At 41.8% G+C, this 18,730-nt stretch overlaps 1 protein-coding gene across 1 annotated transcript; it reads right to left on the minus strand.

Annotated features, from left to right (window-relative positions):
* Nucleotides 1-1,621: 1,621 nt before the first annotated feature.
* Nucleotides 1,622-18,491, minus strand: LOC134483626 (carboxylesterase 1C-like). Its single transcript, XM_063278862.1, has 4 exons — nucleotides 18,343-18,491; nucleotides 15,222-15,353; nucleotides 8,655-8,727; nucleotides 1,622-1,903 (listed from the first exon to the last, which is right to left on the minus strand). The coding sequence occupies exons 1-4, from the start codon at nucleotides 18,398-18,400 to the stop codon at nucleotides 1,729-1,731; spliced, it is 438 nt and encodes a 145-aa protein (XP_063134932.1). The 5' UTR covers nucleotides 18,401-18,491; the 3' UTR covers nucleotides 1,622-1,728.
* Between the last annotated feature and the right edge of the window lie 239 nt (nucleotides 18,492-18,730).

The raw sequence follows: 18,730 nt of genomic DNA on the forward strand, positions 1-18,730 counted from the left end.
TGTGTGTGTGTGTGTGTGTGTGTGTGTGTGTGAGAGAGAGAGAGAGAGAGAGAGAGAGAGAGAGAGAGAGAGAGAGAGAGAGTGAGTACTGGGAGTGTATAATAACCACACCTTCCTTCCTCCAAAGAAACTGCACAGCCCTCTAATATGCAGAGTGGAGGTCTTAGCCACAGTGTGGGGGACAGGAGAGAGCTTTCAATCAGGAAGGACTTTTGTGGTTGTGGGTGGGGCCAGGGTGAGTTTGTGAGGCTTGGATCTTACCCTGGCACCAATACAGGAAGTGCCCAGGCTTTCTAATCAGCGTCTCCAGATATGGAGCTAGAGGGGAAGGCGACAGGTGAGGCTTAAAACCCGCCAGCACTCAGAGGTCACAAAGTGGAGTCAGACTCTGTGTTACTAAGCACATAATCAGGGTTTGGCTTTTAGATCCAGTCTGAAGATTGTTGTTAACTAATATGTTTAGGCTTTTTTATTTAGCAAAATTATTCACAAGGTGAATCAACTCACTACTTTCCCAAACGTTCATTTATTCCCTTCGCCATTTTCCATGTCAGCTTTCTTTGAGAGTGACAATTTCATTTTATCTCCAACACTCAATTACTATAGAAACCTCTTCTTTAAAAAAAATCTAATGTCTGGCACTGCAAAAAGGAATTTAGGAGTTGCCCGTGGTATGCAATATTCACATCTTTCAATATTATACATTTTCTCTTCAAGCAGAGTCGTAGGAGTTATACAAAGTGGAAAAACTGCTCGTTATTGCGAGTTATTCTCTCCCATCTTTGTACTATTTTTCTGGGTCCTTCCAGCCTGTTCACCTGCCGCTCATAGAGGGTCTCTATTTATGCTTTTACTTTCCATTGCAAGTAGACTTCTGGCAGATGGTACCTGGTGTCTACTGACGAAGTGGCAGATTCTGGGAGCAGTCTCTGTAGCTCTGATCTAATCCTAACCTTAATGAGACATTGTGTCCCCAGTAACCCTGCCTCTCTCAGGTACTGAAATATCCCTAGCGCCGTCACCCAGGACCGTGTCTGCACTCCACTTAGGGAAAGCAGGACATTACAGCTCTGTTTGCCTGTCTCTGTGGGTCTTCAGAAGAGCTCTGGGAAGAGAGGCCCCCACGCTTTTTGCAGAGGCAGTAGGATTTTGTTTCTTCATGTAAAAGAGTTTGTGCAGTATTATATGCCTAGACCCTCAGAGACAGGCTTTATCCAGCCTTGCTATCTGCTGTCATTCTTACTCACGAACACCTGCCTGACATCCGTGGAGAAGTCTGTGAAGGGTGGAAAGTCCCCTTCGGTTTGTGGTTCTCAGGAGATTATGGTCCTACACTTTCTCACAAGTGGACCTTAGCATGGCAATGTGACAATGTTGTCTACTTGGGGGTGAATCATGAAGTTATAATCATATCCTACCTCTCTTTCAATCAGCTGTCTTCCCTAGACCCCAGTAACCATTCCCCAAATCTTCTCATGAAAAGGTGTCTTTCTGTCAGCATCTCTCTTTATCCTTCTATCCCTGCCCCGTGAGGATGGATTCATCTTCAGCCCAAGACACAACTCTTGATTTGATTTCTAAAAGGAAATCTATTTCAAAGTTGAGAACAAATATCCCAACTGTGCAATTGTGCAGTTTCCTCCGTAAGATCCATCTTTGGCAAACAGCCATCCTTTGTGGAATAGCCCCATCTTTGCTCCTCTTGTCCTGAGGCTGGCAGAGACCCATTTATGTGTGTTCAGTGTGTTCTGTCTGAGGTGGATTCTTAGCCAGGAGCTCAGTCCAGAAAGCCACTTCCTCTCCTTTCAGTTTTTGGGCTTGCTGGGTGGTGGCACCAATCTGCAAATACCCTTCCTTCTGATCATATTCTGGCCAGTGAGGCAGCCCTTCTCCATTTGGGTTCCTGGGAACAGAATCAAAAGAATTTCTTTTCTTTTTTTTTTCTCCATCTTTATTAAATTGGGTATTTCTTTTTTCTTTTCTTTTTTTTTTTTTATTAACTTGAGTATTTCTTATATACATTTCGAGTGTTATTCCCTTTCCCGGTTTCCGGGCAAACATCCCCCTCCCCCCTCCCCTTCCTTATGGGTGTTCCCCTCCCAACCCTCCCCCCATTGCCGCCCTCCCCCCATAGACTACTTCACTGGGGGTTCAGTCTTAGCAGGACCCAGGGCTTCCCCTTCCACTGGTGCTCTTACTAGGATATTCATTGCTACCTATGGGGTCAGAGTCCAGGGTCAGTCCATGTATAGTCTTTAGGTAGTGGCTTAGTCCCTGGAAGCTCTGGTTGCTTGGCATTGTTGTACTTTTGGGGTCTCGAGCCCCTTCAAGCTCTTCCAGTTCTTTCTCTGATTCCTTCAACGGGGGACCTATTCTCAGTTCAGTGGTTTGCTGCTGGCATTCGCCTCTGTATTTGCTGTATTCTGGCTGTGTCTCTCAGGAGCGATCTACATCCGGCTCCTGTCAGTCTGCACTTCTTTGCTTCATCCATCTTGTCTAATTGGGTGGCTGTATATGTATGGGCCAAATGTGGGGCAGGCTCTGAATGGGTGTTCCTTCAGTCTCTGTTTTAATCTTTGCCTCTCCCTTCCCTGCCAAGGGTATTCTTTTTCCTCATTTAAAGAAGGAGTGAAGCATTCACATTTTGATCATCCGTCTTGAGTTTCGTTTGTTCTCGGGATCTAGGGTAATTCAAGCATTTGGGCTAATAGCCACTTATCAATGAGTGCATACCATGTATGTCTTTCTGTGATTGGGTTAGCTCACTCAGGATGATATTTTCCAGTTCCAACCATTTGCCTACGAATTTCATAAACTCGTTGTTTTTGATAGCTGAGTAATATTCCATTGTGTAGATGTACCACATTTTCTGTATCCATTCCTCTGTTGAAGGGCATCTGGGTTCTTTCCAGTTTCTGCCTATTATAAATAAGGCTGCGATGAACATAGTGGAGCACGTGTCTCTTTTATATGTTGAGGCATCTTTTGGGTATATGCCCAAGAGAGGTATAGCTGGATCCTCAGGCAGTTCAATGTCCAATTTTCTGAGGAACCTCCAGACTGATTTCCAGAATGGTTTTACCAGTCTGCAATCCCACCAACAATGGAGGAGTGTTCCTCTTTCTCCACATCCTCGCCAGCATCTGCTGTCACCTGAGTTTTTGATCTTAGCCAATCACACTGGTGTGAGGTGAAATCTCAGGGTTGTTTTGATTTGCATTTCCCTTATGACTAAAGATGTTGAACATTTCTTTAGGTGTTTCTCAGCCATTCGGCATTCCTCAGCTGTGAATTCTTTGTTTAGCTCTGAACCCCATTTTTTAATAGGGTTATTTGTTTCCCTGCGGTCTAACTTCTTGAGTTCTTTGTATATTTTGGATATAAGGCCTCTCTCTGTTGTAGGATTGGTAAAGATCTTTTCCCAATCTGTTGGTTGCCGTTTTGTCCTAACCACCGTGTCCTTTGCCTTACAGAAGCTTTGCAGTTTTATGAGATCCCATTTGTCGATTCTTGATCTTAGAGCATAAGCCATTGGTGTTTTGTTCAGGAAATTTTTTCCAGTGCCCATGTGTTCCAGATGCTTCCCTAGTTTTTCTTCTATTAGTTTGAGTGTGTCTGGTTTGATGTGGAGGTCCTTGATCCACTTGGACTTAAGCTTTGTACAGGGTGATGAGCATGGATCGATCTGCATTCTTCTACATGTTGCCCTCCAGTTGAACCAGCACCATTTGCTGAAAATGCTATCTTTTTTCCATTGGATGGTTTTGGCTCCTTTGTCAAAAATCAAGTGACCATAGGTGTGTGGGTTCATTTCTGGGTCTTCAATTCTATTCCATTGGTCTATCTGTCTGTTTCTGTACCAATACCATGCAGTTTTTATCACTATTGCTCTGTAATACTGCTTGAGTTCAGGGATAGTGATTCCCCCTGAAGTCCTTTTATTGTTGAGGATAGCTTTAGCTATCCTGGGTTTTTTGTTATTCCAGATGAATTTGCAAATTGTTCTGTCTAACTCTTTGAAGAATTGGATTGGTATTTTGATGGGGATTGCATTGAATCTGTGGATTGCTTTTGGTAAAATGGCCATTTTTACTATATTAATCCTGCCAATCCATGAGCATGGGAGATCTTTCCATCTTCTGAGGTCTTCTTCAATTTCTTTCCTCAGTGTCTTGAAGTTCTTATTGTACAGATCTTTTACTTGCTTGGTTAAAGTCACACCGAGGTACTTTATATTATTTGGGTCTATTATGAAGGGTGTCGTTTCCCTAATTTCTCTCTCGGCTTGTTTCTCTTTTGTGTAGAGGAAGGCAACTGATTTATTTGAGTTAATTTTATACCCAGCCACTTTGCTGAAGTTGTTTATCAGCTTTAGTAGTTCACTGGTGGAACTTTTGGGATCACTTAAATATACTATCATGTCATGTGCAAATAGTGATATTTTGACCTCTTCTTTTCCGATCTGTATCCCTTTGATCTCCTTTTGTTGTCTGATTGCTCTGGCTAGAACTTCAAGAACTATATTGAATAAGTAGGGAGAGAGTGGGCAGCCTTGTCTAGTCCCTGATTTTAGTGGGATTGCTTCAAGTTTCTCTCCATTTAGTTTAATGTTAGCAACTGGTTTGCTGTATATGGCTTTTACTATGTTTAGGTATGGGCCTTGAATTCCTATTCTTTCCAGGACTTTTATCATGAAGGGGTGTTGAATTTTGTCAAATGCTTTCTCAGCATCTAATGAAATGATCATGTGGTTCTGTTCTTTCAGTTTCTTTATATAATGGATCATGTTGATGGTTTTCCGTATATTAAACCATCCCTGCATGCCTGGGATGAAGCCTACTTGATCATGGTGGATGATTGTTTTGATGTGCTCTTGAATTCGGTTTGCCAGAATTTTATTGAGTATTTTTGCGTCGATATTCATAAGGGAAATTGGTCTGAAGTTCTCTTTCTTTGTTGTGTCTTTGTGTGGTTTAGGTATAAGAGTAATTGTGGCTTCGTAGAAGGAATTCGGTAGGGCCCCATCTGTTTCAATTTTGTGGAATAGTTTGGATAATATTGGTATGAGGTCTTCTATGAAGGTTTGATAGAATTCTGCACTAAACCCGTCTGGACCTGGGCTCTTTTTGGTTGGGAGACCTTTAATGACTGCTTCTATTTCCTTAGGAGTTATGGGGTTATTTAACTGGTTTATCTGTTCCTGATTTAACTTCGATACCTGGTATCTGTCTAGGAAATTGTCCATTTCTTGAAGATTTTCAAGTTTTGTTGAATATAGGTTTTTATAGTAAGATCTGATGATTTTTTGAATTTCCTCTGAATCTGTAGTTATGTCTCCCTTTTCATTTCTGATTTTGTTAATTTGGACATACTCTCTGTGTCCTCTCGTTAGTCTGGCTAAGGGTTTATCTATCTTGTTGATTTTCTCAAAGAACCAACTTTTGGTTCTGTTGATTCTTTCTATGGTCCTTTTTGTTTCTACTTGGTTGATTTCAGCTCTGAGTTTGATTATTTCCTGCCTTCTACTCCTCCTGGGTGTATTTGCTTCTTTTTGTTCTAGAGCTTTTAGGTGTGCTGTCAAGCTGCTGACATATGCTCTTTCCTGTTTCTTTCTGCAGGCACTCAGCGCTATGAGTTTTCCTCTTAGCACAGCTTTCATTGTGTCCCATAAGTTTGAGTATGTTGTATCTTCATTTTCATTAAATTCTAAAAAGTTTTTAATTTCTTTCTTTATTTCTTCCTTGACCAGGTTATCATTGAGTAGAGCATTGTTCATTTTCCACGTATATGTGGGCATTCTTCCCTTATTGTTATTGAAGACCAGTTTTAGGCCATGGTGGTCCGATAGCACGCATGGGATTATTTCTATCTTTCTGTACCTGTTGAGGCCCGTTTTTTGACCAATTATATGGTCAATTTTGAAGAAAGTACCATGAGGAGCTGAGAAGAAGGTATATCCTTTTGCTTTAGGATAGAATGTTCTATAAATATCCGTTAAGTCCATTTGGCTCATGACTTCTCTTAGTCTGTCGACATCACTGTTTAATATCTGTTTCCATGATCTGTCCATTGATGAGAGTGGGGTGTTGAAATCTCCCACTATTATTGTGTGAGGTGCAATGTGTGTTTTGAGCTTTAGTAAGGTTTCTTTTACGTATGTAGGTGCCCTTGTATTTGGGGCATAGATATTTAGGATTGAGAGTTCATCTTGGTGGATTTTTCCTTTGATGAATATGAAGTGTCCTTCCTTATCTTTTTTGATGACTTTTAGTTGGAAATTGATTTTATTTGATATTAGAATGGATACTCCAGCTTGCTTCTTCTGACCATTTGCTTGGAAAGTTGTTTTCCAGCCTTTCACTCTGAAGTAGTGTCTGTCTTTGTCTCTGAGGTGTGTTTCCTGTAGGCAGCAGAATGAAGGGTCCTCGTTGCATATCCAGTTTGTTAATCTATGTCTTTTTATTGGGAAGTTGAGGCCATTGATATTGTGAGATATTAAGGAATAGTGATTATTGCTTCCCGTTATATTCATATTTGGATGTGAGGTTATGTTTGTGTGCTTTCATTCTCTTTGTTTTGTTGCCAAGACGATTAGTTTCTTGCTTCTTCTAGGGTATAGCTTGCCTCCTTATGTTGGGCTTTACCATTTATTATCCTTTGTAGTGCTGGATTGGTAGAAAGATATTGTGTAAATTTGGTTTTGTCATGGAATATCTTGGTTTCTCCATCAATGTTGATTGAGAGTTTTGCTGGATACAGTAACCTGGGCTGGCATTTGTGTTCTCTTAGGGTCTGTATGACATCAGTCCAGGATCTTCTGGCCTTCATAGTTTCTGGCGAGAAGTCTGGTGTGATTCTGATAGGTCTCCCTTTATATGTTACTTGACCTTTTTCCCTTACTGCTTTTAATATTCTTTCTTTATTTTGTGCGTTTGGTGTTTTGACAATTATGTGACGGGAGGTGTTTCTTTTCTGGTCCAATCTATTTGGAGTTCTGTAGGCTTCTTGTATGTCTATGGGTATCTCTTTTTTTAGGTTAGGGAAGTTTTCTTCTATGATTTTGTTGAAGATATTTACTGGTCCTTTGAGCGGGGAGTCTTCACTCTCTTCTATACCTATTATCCTTAGGTTTGATCTTCTCATTGAGTCCTGGATTTCCTGTATGTTTTGGACCAGTAGCTTTTTCCGCTTTACATTATCTTTGACAGTTGAGTCAATGATTTCTATGGAATCTTCTGCTCCTGAGATTCTCTCTTCCATCTCTTGTATTCTGTTGGTGAAGCTTGTATCTACAGCTCCTTGTCTCTTCTTTTGGTTTTCTATATCCAGGGTTGTTTCCATGTGTTCTTTCTTGATTGCTTCTATTTCCATTTTTAATTCCTTCAACTGTTTGATTGTGTTTTCCTGGAATTCTTTCAGGGATTTTTGCGATTCCTCTCTGTAGGCTTCTACTTGTTTATTGATGTTTTCCTGTGTTTCCCTAAGTGTGTTCATGTCTTTCTTGAAGTCCTCCAGCATCATGATCAAATATGATTTTGAAACTAGATCTTGTTTTTCTGGTGTGTTTGGATATTCCATGTTTGTTTTGGTGGGAGAATTGGGCTCCGATGATGGCATGTAGTCTTGGTTTCTGTTGCTTGGGTTCCTGCGCTTGCCTCTCGCCATCAGATTATCTCTAGTGTTACTTTGTTCTGCTATTTCTGACAGTGGCTAGACTGTCCTATAAGCCTGTGTGTCAGGAGTGCTGTAGACCTGTTTTCCTCTCTTTCAGTCAGTTATGGGGACAGTGTGTTCTGCTTTCGGGCGTGTAGTTTTTCCTCTCTACAGGTCTTCAGCTGTTCCTGTGGGCCTGTATCTTGAGTTCACCAGGCAGCTTTCTTGCAGCAGAAAATTTGGTCTTACCTGTGGTCCCGAGGCTCAAGTTCGCTCGTGGGGTGCTGCCCAGGGGCTCTCTGCAGCGGCAGCAACCAGGAAGACCTGTGCCGCCCCTTCCGGGAGCTTCAGTGCACCAGGGTTCCAGATGGTCTTTGGCTTTTTCCTCTGGCGTCCGAGATGTGTGTGCAGGGAGCAGTCTCTTCTGGTTTCCCAGGCTTGTCTGCCTCTCTGAAGGTTTAGCTCTCCCTCCCATGGGATTTGGGTGCAGAGAACTGTTTATCCAGTCTGTTTCTTTCAGGTTCCGGGGGTGTCTCAGGCAGGTGTCCTGCCGCTCCTGGGCCCTCCCCCACGGGAGCCCAGAGGCCTTATACAGTTTCCTCTTGGGCCAGGGATGTGGGCAGGGGTGAGCAGTGTTGGTGGTCTCTTCCGCTCTGCAGCCTCAGGAGTGCCCACCTGACCAGGCGGTTGGGTCTCTCTCTCACCGGGTCTGGGAGCAGAGAGCTGCTGCCTCAAAAGAATTTCTTAAGACTGTTCTATGACGGTCCATCCCTCTGAGGTCTGAGTGGATCTTTGGCTTATCTCAGTGGAGAGGCTGACAACCTCCACAGAGTGTTTACATCTTTTGGAACAGCCCAACTGATTCTCAAAATTCTCTCTATAGAGCACTAATGTTACACAGAATGGTCAGGACTTATCACTCAGACTTCAGAGTCATCTTTCCTAAAAGATATGGCCGGCCACACCCTATCCACCCTATTCATTTTTGCCATAAGCGTCACCCATTTCGAGCAAAGTTGGCCCAGAACTTCATCACCAACTTGCTGAGATTGGTCTCCTCTTCTGAGGCGCCCTCTGTGAGGAAGGGAAAAAAATGTTTTGCTATTGGAAGTATGAACCAGATGTAGCTTCATCCATGAGGCTGTTAGAAAGGCAGAACAAGATGCTCACTTCTTCATGACTCAATGAAATGCTCCAGTGTGAGAAGGCCCTGGCTAATCACTATGAATGCTCAGGGGTTGAGGGGAGAGACTGATCTGTCCCCCAGCAGTGGGAATGTGCGCACGCACCATGAGCTTGCTCCTTTGCTGTCCATGTTCGTCTGCCATTCCCTCCTTCCTTGGGGTGAAAATGTCACATTCCAGAGTGCCCTTTGTTTTGGATATTTGCTTCTGGGTCTTTTCTGAGTCACTTATACACAGTATTATTATCAACAGGTTATAAAAGATATCAAAACTACAAAGGACTAAGGAGTAGTCCAGCTAGGAAATGCCCATAAGAAGTCATGAGCTGGGATTCTGAGCCTATGGAAATGCTGAAGAGGGTTAGGACACTAAACACATCTGTGACAGGATTTCCTTAAATATCACATTATTGGGCTGGAGAGGTGGCTTAGCGGGTCAAGGCACTTGCCACACTTGCAACGTGAGAATCTGAGTCATACTACTGGGATGCATAGTAGAAGGTAAGGAACTATTCACGTAAGTTGTTCTCTGATCTCCAACAAGCATGGGTGTGTACACACTCACGTACACATACACACATATAAATATACAGATGTACCTATAGAGAAATATATCACACAATATACACATACACATACATACACTCGAAAGTGCACATATACACATACACACATGTATACACACAGAGAGAGAAACCCACACACATATACATATGCACACGCAAAAAATCTAAATATCACATTATTAAGTCTATCATAGATTTAATGATGCCAGACAATCTTCCTAGAAATTGGAAATAGAGTAGACAGTTAAGGAAAGATGAGGGTAAGGAGAAGGGGGGGAAGAGGAGGATCAAGTGAAGAGAGGGAGGTAGGAGGAGGGCGAGGAAGGGAATGATGGGAGAGACAGTTAAATTCAGGGTCATTGAGGCATAGTATGGAAATTCAATATAGTAGAAGCTCCCTAAAATGTATGCATATATGAAGTCAATTTAAATAAAATTGATGACAAGTAAGGGTGGGAGACAAAATCCCTACTGGGCATCTCTTGTCACTAAAAGAAGCTTCCAGTTCTGGGATTGGGTTACATCTAATTGGATGTTGGCCAAAGAGGTCTCATGGGAAACCCAAAACAACCCAGACTGTTGTCAAGACTATAGGTTGCTCTCCATAGGCTAATGGGAGGCCCCATTGCTGAAGAAAATACCTATACAACTCATTGAACATGGAGAGATCAATGAGAGAGCCTTCAGCCATACTCTCTAGTGTCTTTGGTACAAGAGGGTATTCTGCACACTCCCAGTAGAGCAACGTAAACACCGAGCCAGCTACAAACCCTTTGATCTACAGCAGTGCCCTGTCTGGAAGATGGCACAAAGCTCGTGGGAGCAAGCAGCCAATGTCCCATTTGACTTAAGGTCCACTCCATAAGACGCTGGAACCCATACCTGACACTGCTTGAATGATGATAAACCAGAGAGTAGAGAGCTTAGGGACCTGGCCAAAAGCAAATTCTACTGTTGTAAAATAAAAGTTAGTAAATAAATAAAATTTAAAATGTAGCAATAAAAAGACTCCTAATGACATTCTGTTATACTCATAGATCGGGTCCTTGCACAGCCACCATCAAAGAAGTTTCCTCCCGCAGAAGATTAGAACAAATACAGAGACCTGCAGCCAGACATTAAGCAGAGACTGCTCTGGAACACTCAGCCCTAAATGGGTTGTTTCCATCAAATTCGTCTCTTTAGGATTCAGGGAACACTACTGAGGAGGAGGTGGAAAGAACATAAGAGCCAGAGGGCATGGAGGACACTAAGGAAGCAAGGTCCTCTAATGAACAGGATAGATACACATGTGAACTCAGAGACTAAGACAGCATGCACAGAGCCTTCACAGGTCTCCACCAGATGGCATCCCAGAGCTGTAAAAAAGTGGACACATGCCCCCATCCCTAACTTAGAAGCCACCTTTAATTGATAACCACATGCAAATGAAAATTTAATTTCATCCAAATCCCTTGGGGGAGAGAGCTGAGCACTCAGAAGTGCAGACCATCCTGAGACCGCAGGACAGTCCATCACTTCTGCCCACCTTTGCTCACATTCCTGGCCCAAGAGGAAACTGCATAGTGCCTCTGGACACAGGAATACAGGAGCAGTCAGCTGCAGGAACCTGGAGTCCAGGTCTGCACTTGGAACTGAACTGAACTGGTCAAACAGCCCCCTGCCCAAATCCTCTGTGTGTGTGTGTGTGTGTGTGTGTGTGTGTGTGTGTGTGTGTGTGGTGGGGGCAGAGGGAGCTGGGTCCTCAGAAGTGTGGACACTCCTGAGAAATCAGAGGAGACTACACTCTGCCCACATTCCCTACCCAAGAAGGAAACGTCTAGTGCCATCTGTGCCCCCTGCACACAGGAACCTAGGAGCAGTCAGGGGCAGGACCCTTCCAGTTCCTGTCCTTGCCTAGAGCTGAAAATCAGCCTCCAGGAGTGACTACATGACTGGGAGAGGAACACTCTATTCCCAGAACTGACTGAAAGAAAACAGGAAAACAGGTCTATAGGAGTGCTGACCTATAGGCCTACAGGAGGATCAAGCCACCATCAGAAACAGCAAGACAAGCTAACACCAGAGACAACCTGATGGCAAAAGGCAAGCACAGGAACCCAAGCAACAGAAACCAAGACTATTTGGCATCATCAGAGTCCAGTTCTCTCACCAAAGCAAATACTAGATATTCAAACACACCGGAAAAGCAAGATTTAGATTTAAAAATCATATTTTATCATGATGATGGAGGACTTTAAGAAGATCATACATAACTCCATTAAGGAAATACAGGACAACACAAGTAAACAAGTAGAAGCATTTAAAGAGGAAACAGCAAAATCCCTTAAAGAATTACAGGAAAAAACAACCAAACAGGAGAAGGAATTGAGCAAAACCATCCAGGAGTTTAAAATGGAAATAGAAACAATAAAGACAGCACAAAGGGAGACAACTCTGGAGATAGAAAACCCAGGGAAGAGATCAGGAGTCATAGATGTGAGCATCACCAACAGAATACAAGAGATAGAAGAGAGAATCTCAGGGGCATAAGATTCCATAGAAAACATTGACACAACTATCAAAGATAATGGAAAATGGAAAAAAGCTCCTAGCCCGAAACATACAGGAAATCCAGGACACAGTGAGAAGATCAAACAAGGGTAATAGCTATAGAAAAGAGTGAAGACTCCCAACTTAAAGGGCCAGTAAATATCTTCAACAAAATTATAGAAGAAAACTTCCCTAGCCTAAAGAAAGAGATGCTCATAAACATACAAGAAGCCTACAGAACCCCAAATAGATTGGATCAGAAAAGAAATTTCTCCTGTCACATAATAGTCAAAACACCAAATGCACAAAACAAAGAAAGAATATTAAAAGCAGTAAAGGAAAAAGGTCAAGTAACATATAAAGGCAGACCTATCAGAATTACACCAGACTTCTTACCAGAGACTATGAAAGCCAGAAGATCCTGGACAGATGTCATACAGACCCTAAGAGAAAACAAATGCCAGCCCAGGCTACTATATCCAGTAAAACTTTCAATTAACATAGAGGAAGAAACCAATATATTCCATGACAAAACCAAATTTACACAATATCTTTCTACAAATCCAGCGCTACAAAGGATAATAGATGGAAAAGCCCAACACAAGGAGGGAAACTACACTCTAGAAAAAGCAAGAAAGTAATCTCCTTGCAACAAAACCAAAAGAAGAGTGACACACAAACATAATCCCACCTCTACATATGAAAATAACAGGGAGTAACAATCACTATTCCTTATATCTCTCAACATCAATGGACTCAATTCCCCAATAAAAAGATAGAGACTAACAGACTGGATACACAAAGAGGACCCAGCATTTTGCTGCATACAGGAAACACAATTCAGAGACAGTCAGACACTACCTCAGAGTAAAAGGTGGCCAAGCAAATGGTCTGAAGAAGCAAGCTGGAGTAGCCATTCTAATATTGAATAAAATCAACTTTCAACCAAAAGTCATCATAAAATAAGAAGGACATTTCATAGTTGTCAAAGGAAAAATCCACCACGATCCACCTCTTGATCCTAAATATCTCTGCTCCAACTGCAAGGGCACCTTCATTCATAAAAGATACCTTACTAAAACCCAAATCGCACATTGTACCTTACACAATTATAGTAGGAGATTTTAACACCCTACTTTCATCAACAGACAGATCATGGAAACAGAAATTAAACAGAGACATATAGAAACTAACCAAATGGACTTAACAGATATTTATAGAATATTCCATCCTAAAACAAAAGGATATACCTTCTCCTCAGCACCTCATGGTACCTTCTCTAAAACTGACAATATAATCGGTCACAAAACAGGCCTCAACAGATACAAGAAGATTGAAATAATCCCATGCGTCCTATCAGATCACCACAGACTAAGGCTGGTCTTCAATAACAACAAAGACGACAGAAAGCCCACATATACATGGAACTTGAACAATGCTCTACTCAATGATAAATTGGTCAAGGACGAAACAAAGAAGGAAATTAAAGACTTCTTAGAATTTAATGCAAATGAAGGTACAACATACTCAAACTTATGGGACACAATGAAAGCTGTGCTAAGAGGAAAACCCATAGCTCAGAGTGCCTGCAGAAAGAAGCAGGAGAGAGCATACATCAGCAGCTTGACAGCACACCTAAAAGCTCTAGAACAAAAAGAAGCAAATACACTCAAGATGAGTAGAAGGCAGGAAATAATCAAACTCAGAGCTGAAATCAAACAAGTAGAAACAAAAAGGACCATAGAAAGAATCAACAGAACCAAAAGCTGGTTCTTTGAGAAAATCAACAAGATAGATAAATGCTTTGCTAGACTAACCAGAGAGCACAGAGAATATGTCCAAATTAACAAACTCAGATATGAAAAGGGAGACATAACAACAGAATCTGAGGAAATTTAAAAAATCATCAGATCCTAATACAAAAATCTATATTCAACAAAACTGGAAAATCTGGAGGAAATGGACAATATTTTAGATAAATACCAGGTACCAAAGTTAAATCATGAACAAATAAACCATCTAAACAACCCCATAACTCCTAAAAAAATAAAAGTAGTTATTAAGAGTCTCCCAACCAAAAAGAGCCCAGGACCAGATGGGTTTAGTGCAGAATTCTATCAGACCTTCATAAAAGACCTCACACCAAAGACTGACCCATGGCTCCAACTGCCTATGTAGCAGAGGATGGCATTGCTGGGCATCAATGGAAGGAGAAACCCTTGGTCCTGCCAAGGTTGACCTCCAGTGTAGGGGATTGTCGGTGGGCGGTGGTAAGAGGAGGTGGATGGGGAAAGGAACACCCATATAGAAGGGGAGGGGAGGGGCTAGAGGACTTATGGACAGGAAACCAGGAAAGGGAATAATATTTCAAATGTAAATAAAAAGTACCCAATAAAAAAGAGAGAGAGAGAGAAAAAAAAATAAAGTAGTAACTTAAAAAAAAAAGAAAATTTAATTTCCTTCAAGGGAGGAAACAAACTACTCTTAAGGGTAGACTGTATGCCCAGCAGGAGATAGCTAATAGGAAACAAACTCAATGATATCTCTGGAGGTTCCTTGTCTTATAAAGGCATTTTGGGGCTCTCTTTTATTTTAAAAACATCTCATTTTTATTTTAATTGAATATTATTGATATGTATTTTTTCTCTTTGCTTTTAGCCCACAGGTCCTTTGCATATATATTATAGCTTTTAGATCAGTGCTTTAACGGAAGTCTCGAGTTGCTCTCTGTTTCTTGTGCCTGTTCTTGGGTTCTTTTCCTTCTTCTTGTTTTGTTCTTTTCTAATGTGTTAGTTTTTACCATTATTTATTTTATTATTATTCTTTTGTTTTCTAATGAGAGACAGAAAGGGGGTGGAGTCACATAGGAGAAGAAGTGAGGGAGAACTAGGAGGATTTGAGGGAGGGGAAACTGAAATCAGGATATAGTATGTGAGGGAAAAAGGTTATGTTCAATAAAAGGGAAAATACGTCATGTAACAATTCAAGGTTTGGGGGAAATTAAATTGTGGTAATCTAGACCTACATCTGTGCTTTGTGGGTGATTCACCACCTGTCTTACTGATGCCCCAGATCATGATTCTGAGAATGACTATGGCTGGGGACACATGAGCTATCTTTATTTTTGATAGAACAGAAGAAAGGTTGGGGAGTGCCTAATGGAGCTCAGTTCTGCTATAGAAGGCCAGGAAACCAGCATTAGGGAAAAAAGAGAAACTTACTGAAGGCCCCAAACCAAGGCTAGAGAACCCAGTCCTCCTGACTCCCAGAGCACACCTGGCCCATACCTTTTAAAAATGGAGTCCCAAAGACAGAGAAGATTTCATCACCATGGTCTCCCTGAACTGTCTGGGGTCTGTGGTCAGATACGAAGCTTGGGCGATACTGAAACTCATACATGTAGGTGGGCGCTCCGCCATCTGAGGAGACATGGATGGGTGTACAGTTCATGTTAGCAGACATACATCTGGGTGGCACTGAGATCTCCATCCCTGAAGAAGATGGTTGATTACTAGTGTAGGACAGAAGCAGCTTTTCGAAAGCCTGGTCACCTGCTTGGGTTGCACAGCTGGTTGAGGTAGACCTGGGGATCTGAGCCAGGTATTTATGGAATGCAGGATGAGCAGGTGCAATGCAGGCAGTGAGAGTTTGGATGTGTTTAGTGATCGTCCACAGTGCTGCTTCATTCTGAGGAGATCTGCACCTACGCATACTCATGCTGGTTTTGAGAATCCCAGTGCTTAGATATTTTCAGAAGTGAGGGAGAAATATTAAATCCCCCAGAGAAAAGCTCGTGGAGCTCATTGTCTCTGCTGCTGCCTTGTGAACATTTGCTAGGGTCCTTTAAACGGAAAGATCAGTGTACTAATGAGTAACGTAGAAGTCAGTGATGCTAACTTGTGAAGCCATGTTCAGGACACCATGGGACCGTATTCTTAATTTGTAGGGCCTTTTTTCTTATCGCATGGGTTCTGTACAAAAATACTGCTAACAATGAACATTAAAATACCCATTCGAAATGATATAAACTGTGACACAAAACATGTTAAAAAAAAAAAAAGTTGGGCTGGAGAGATGACTCCGTGATTAAGAGAACTGAATGCTCTTCCAGAGGACCCGAGTTCAGTTCTCAGCACACACACAGCAACTTACAATAATCTTGCAACTCAAGTTCCAGGATTCGGTTTCTTCTGGCCTTTGTAGTGCACAGACATACATAGACAAATATACTCGTACACGTAAAATAAAAAAATTAAATGAAAAATAGATAAAATTGTACAGTTGTTATATGAAATCAAATTACATTGTTATCAACTTAAAGTAGGTTTTGTGGGTACTTCTCACGATAACCACGATGTGAAACTCTTTTAGCAAAGCATACAATAAAAATAAAAAATCCAAAGCATGTAAGTCATTCAAGCCATCAAGTCATCTGGAAGTGACCAAGAGAGTGAGGTAGAAAGACAATATTTACAAAACCAGCAGAAATAACTGATGTCACTGGTGTTAGTAAGTCCTTGCCTATCATAAATTTCCTTCGGTGTAAACTCTCCAGTAACAGGGCCTGTGGTCTGCCAGAATACAGCAAATACATAGGCGAATGCCAGCAGCAAACCACTGAACTGAGAATGGGACCCCCATTGAAGGAATCAGAGAAAGGACTGGAAGAGCTTGAAGGGGCTCGAGACCCCATATGAACAACAATGCCAACCAACCAGAGCTTCCAGGGACTAAGCCACTACCCAAAGACTATACATAGACTGACCCTGGGCTCCAACCTCATAGGTAGCAATGAATAGCCTAGTAAGAGCACCAGTGGAAGGGGAAGACCTTGGTCCTGCTAAGACTGAACCCCCAGTGAATGTGATTGTTGGGGGGAGGGCAGTAATGGGGGGAGGATGGGGAGGGGAACACCCATATAGAAGGGGAGGTGGAGGGGTTAGGGGAATGTTTGCCCGGAAACCGGGAAAAGGAATAACAATCGAAATGTAAATAAGAAATACTCAAGTTAATAAAGAAAAAAAGAAAAAAGAAAAAAAAAGAGGGCCTGTGGTAAATGAGTAGGCTTTTTAAAGACCAGACTTTATACAGTCTTAAAATAAACTTTCTCAACTTGTAAACACATATATAGGCTGCACTTAAAAGGGAATTAGATATTATGCACAAAGAGAAAACAAAGAAGAAAAGAAATGGGTATAGCTGTCTCAAAACAACTGAGTTTAAGTAAAAAGTACAATAAGAAAAGAAAAAGCCATTATATACTGGTGAGAAGTCAGTTCACCAATGGAATATAACAATGGTAAATACAGAGCTAACACAAAGTACGTAAACATGGCCAGCAAATGTTAACGAACCTGGAGGGGGAGAGATTATAATATCAAACAGTAGTGCACTGCTGTACTTTCAACAATGATTGGGTCATATAGACAGAAACTTTGTAGTAAAACACTGAACTTGAACAGAGGTTTTAGACCCAGGAGACAGGATGGAACTATAAAGAAGGTTGTCCACAGCTTAACCCCAACAGGATGAAAATTCTTTCTGAGCACTCACAGGCAATTTGCTGGAATAGACCATGCATAGGCACAAGAGAATCTTGCCTAATTTTGGAAGACTTATGTGTAGCCTCAACTCTGTCCAGGCCTAAGTCGGTGATGGACAGCCCTGTGGGAAATCCAAACCTGGTTCTCCCCTTCTCTAACCGGTGCACACCAAGACAGACATAGGCGTGCCCAGGAAACTGAAGGTCTCTACACTTCCTCTCACCATAGTTCTTTCTACTCTTTCTGGACTTTCTCATCAAGAAGAGGCTTTTTGAACCCTAATCCTATTCCTGACCCTGGGTTTTATTCAGTTTGTTGATTTGTTTTTGAAAGAAAAGTATTTCATGTAACCAAGTCTAGAATTGAACTCCTGTGCAGCCAAAGAAGATCTGGTCTTCTTTCCCCACCACCTATGTGCTAGAATTTCCAACATGTAGTACCAGGTCTGACTTACAAGGTTACTCGGGATTGAATGTCTGGTATCCTACATTCCAGTCAGGCACTCTATCAAGTGAACTACATCCCTAACCTCATGATATATATATTTATCCATAAATGTTGTTTCTAAAGGAAGTAAATATTCATGATATTATATATATATATATATATATATATATACACATATTCCAGCAAATTACCTGTGAGGGCTCAGAAGGAATGCATATCCTGTTGGGGTGAAGCTGTGGACCTTCTTTATAGTTCCATCCTGTCCCCTGGGCCTAAAACCAACACACACACACACACACACACACACACACACACACACACACACACACACACACACACATATGCCTGTGCTGAGAAGTGGGCAAGTCAGAGACTTGTTATTGAGTCCATGTCCTCCCATTTAACACATAAGACTCACCTCTGAGGCTACGGGACATGAGTACAGCTGGGATACCGAAAAAGACATCTGAAAACATGTCCAGGAGAAGTTCCTTCTTTTTGGCAGGGTCATGTGTTCCTCTTAAGTACTTCTCAATGATTGCTGGAATCACACTCTCAGAGATGTTCTAAAATGGATCAGAAAGTGACCACTCCCACTTGGCAATCAATGGGGCTGCTGCAGACAGTTAAGATGAGCTCATGGCTCACAGACCACCTGGGCTTTGTACAACTAGCCTGCTATACCGGGGAAGATTTTCTAGATCCACATGCTGCACATTGTTAAGTTGGGAGGTCAGGTGAAAATTATGTTCTCTCATTGGCTGTGGTGGGAGAGACCGTTTTGCCTGGAACCATCTAATAGCTTG

The sequence above is a fragment of the Rattus norvegicus genome, chromosome 19 (assembly GCF_036323735.1).
Source record: "Rattus norvegicus strain BN/NHsdMcwi chromosome 19, GRCr8, whole genome shotgun sequence".
Classification (NCBI taxonomy): domain Eukaryota; kingdom Metazoa; phylum Chordata; class Mammalia; order Rodentia; family Muridae; genus Rattus; species Rattus norvegicus.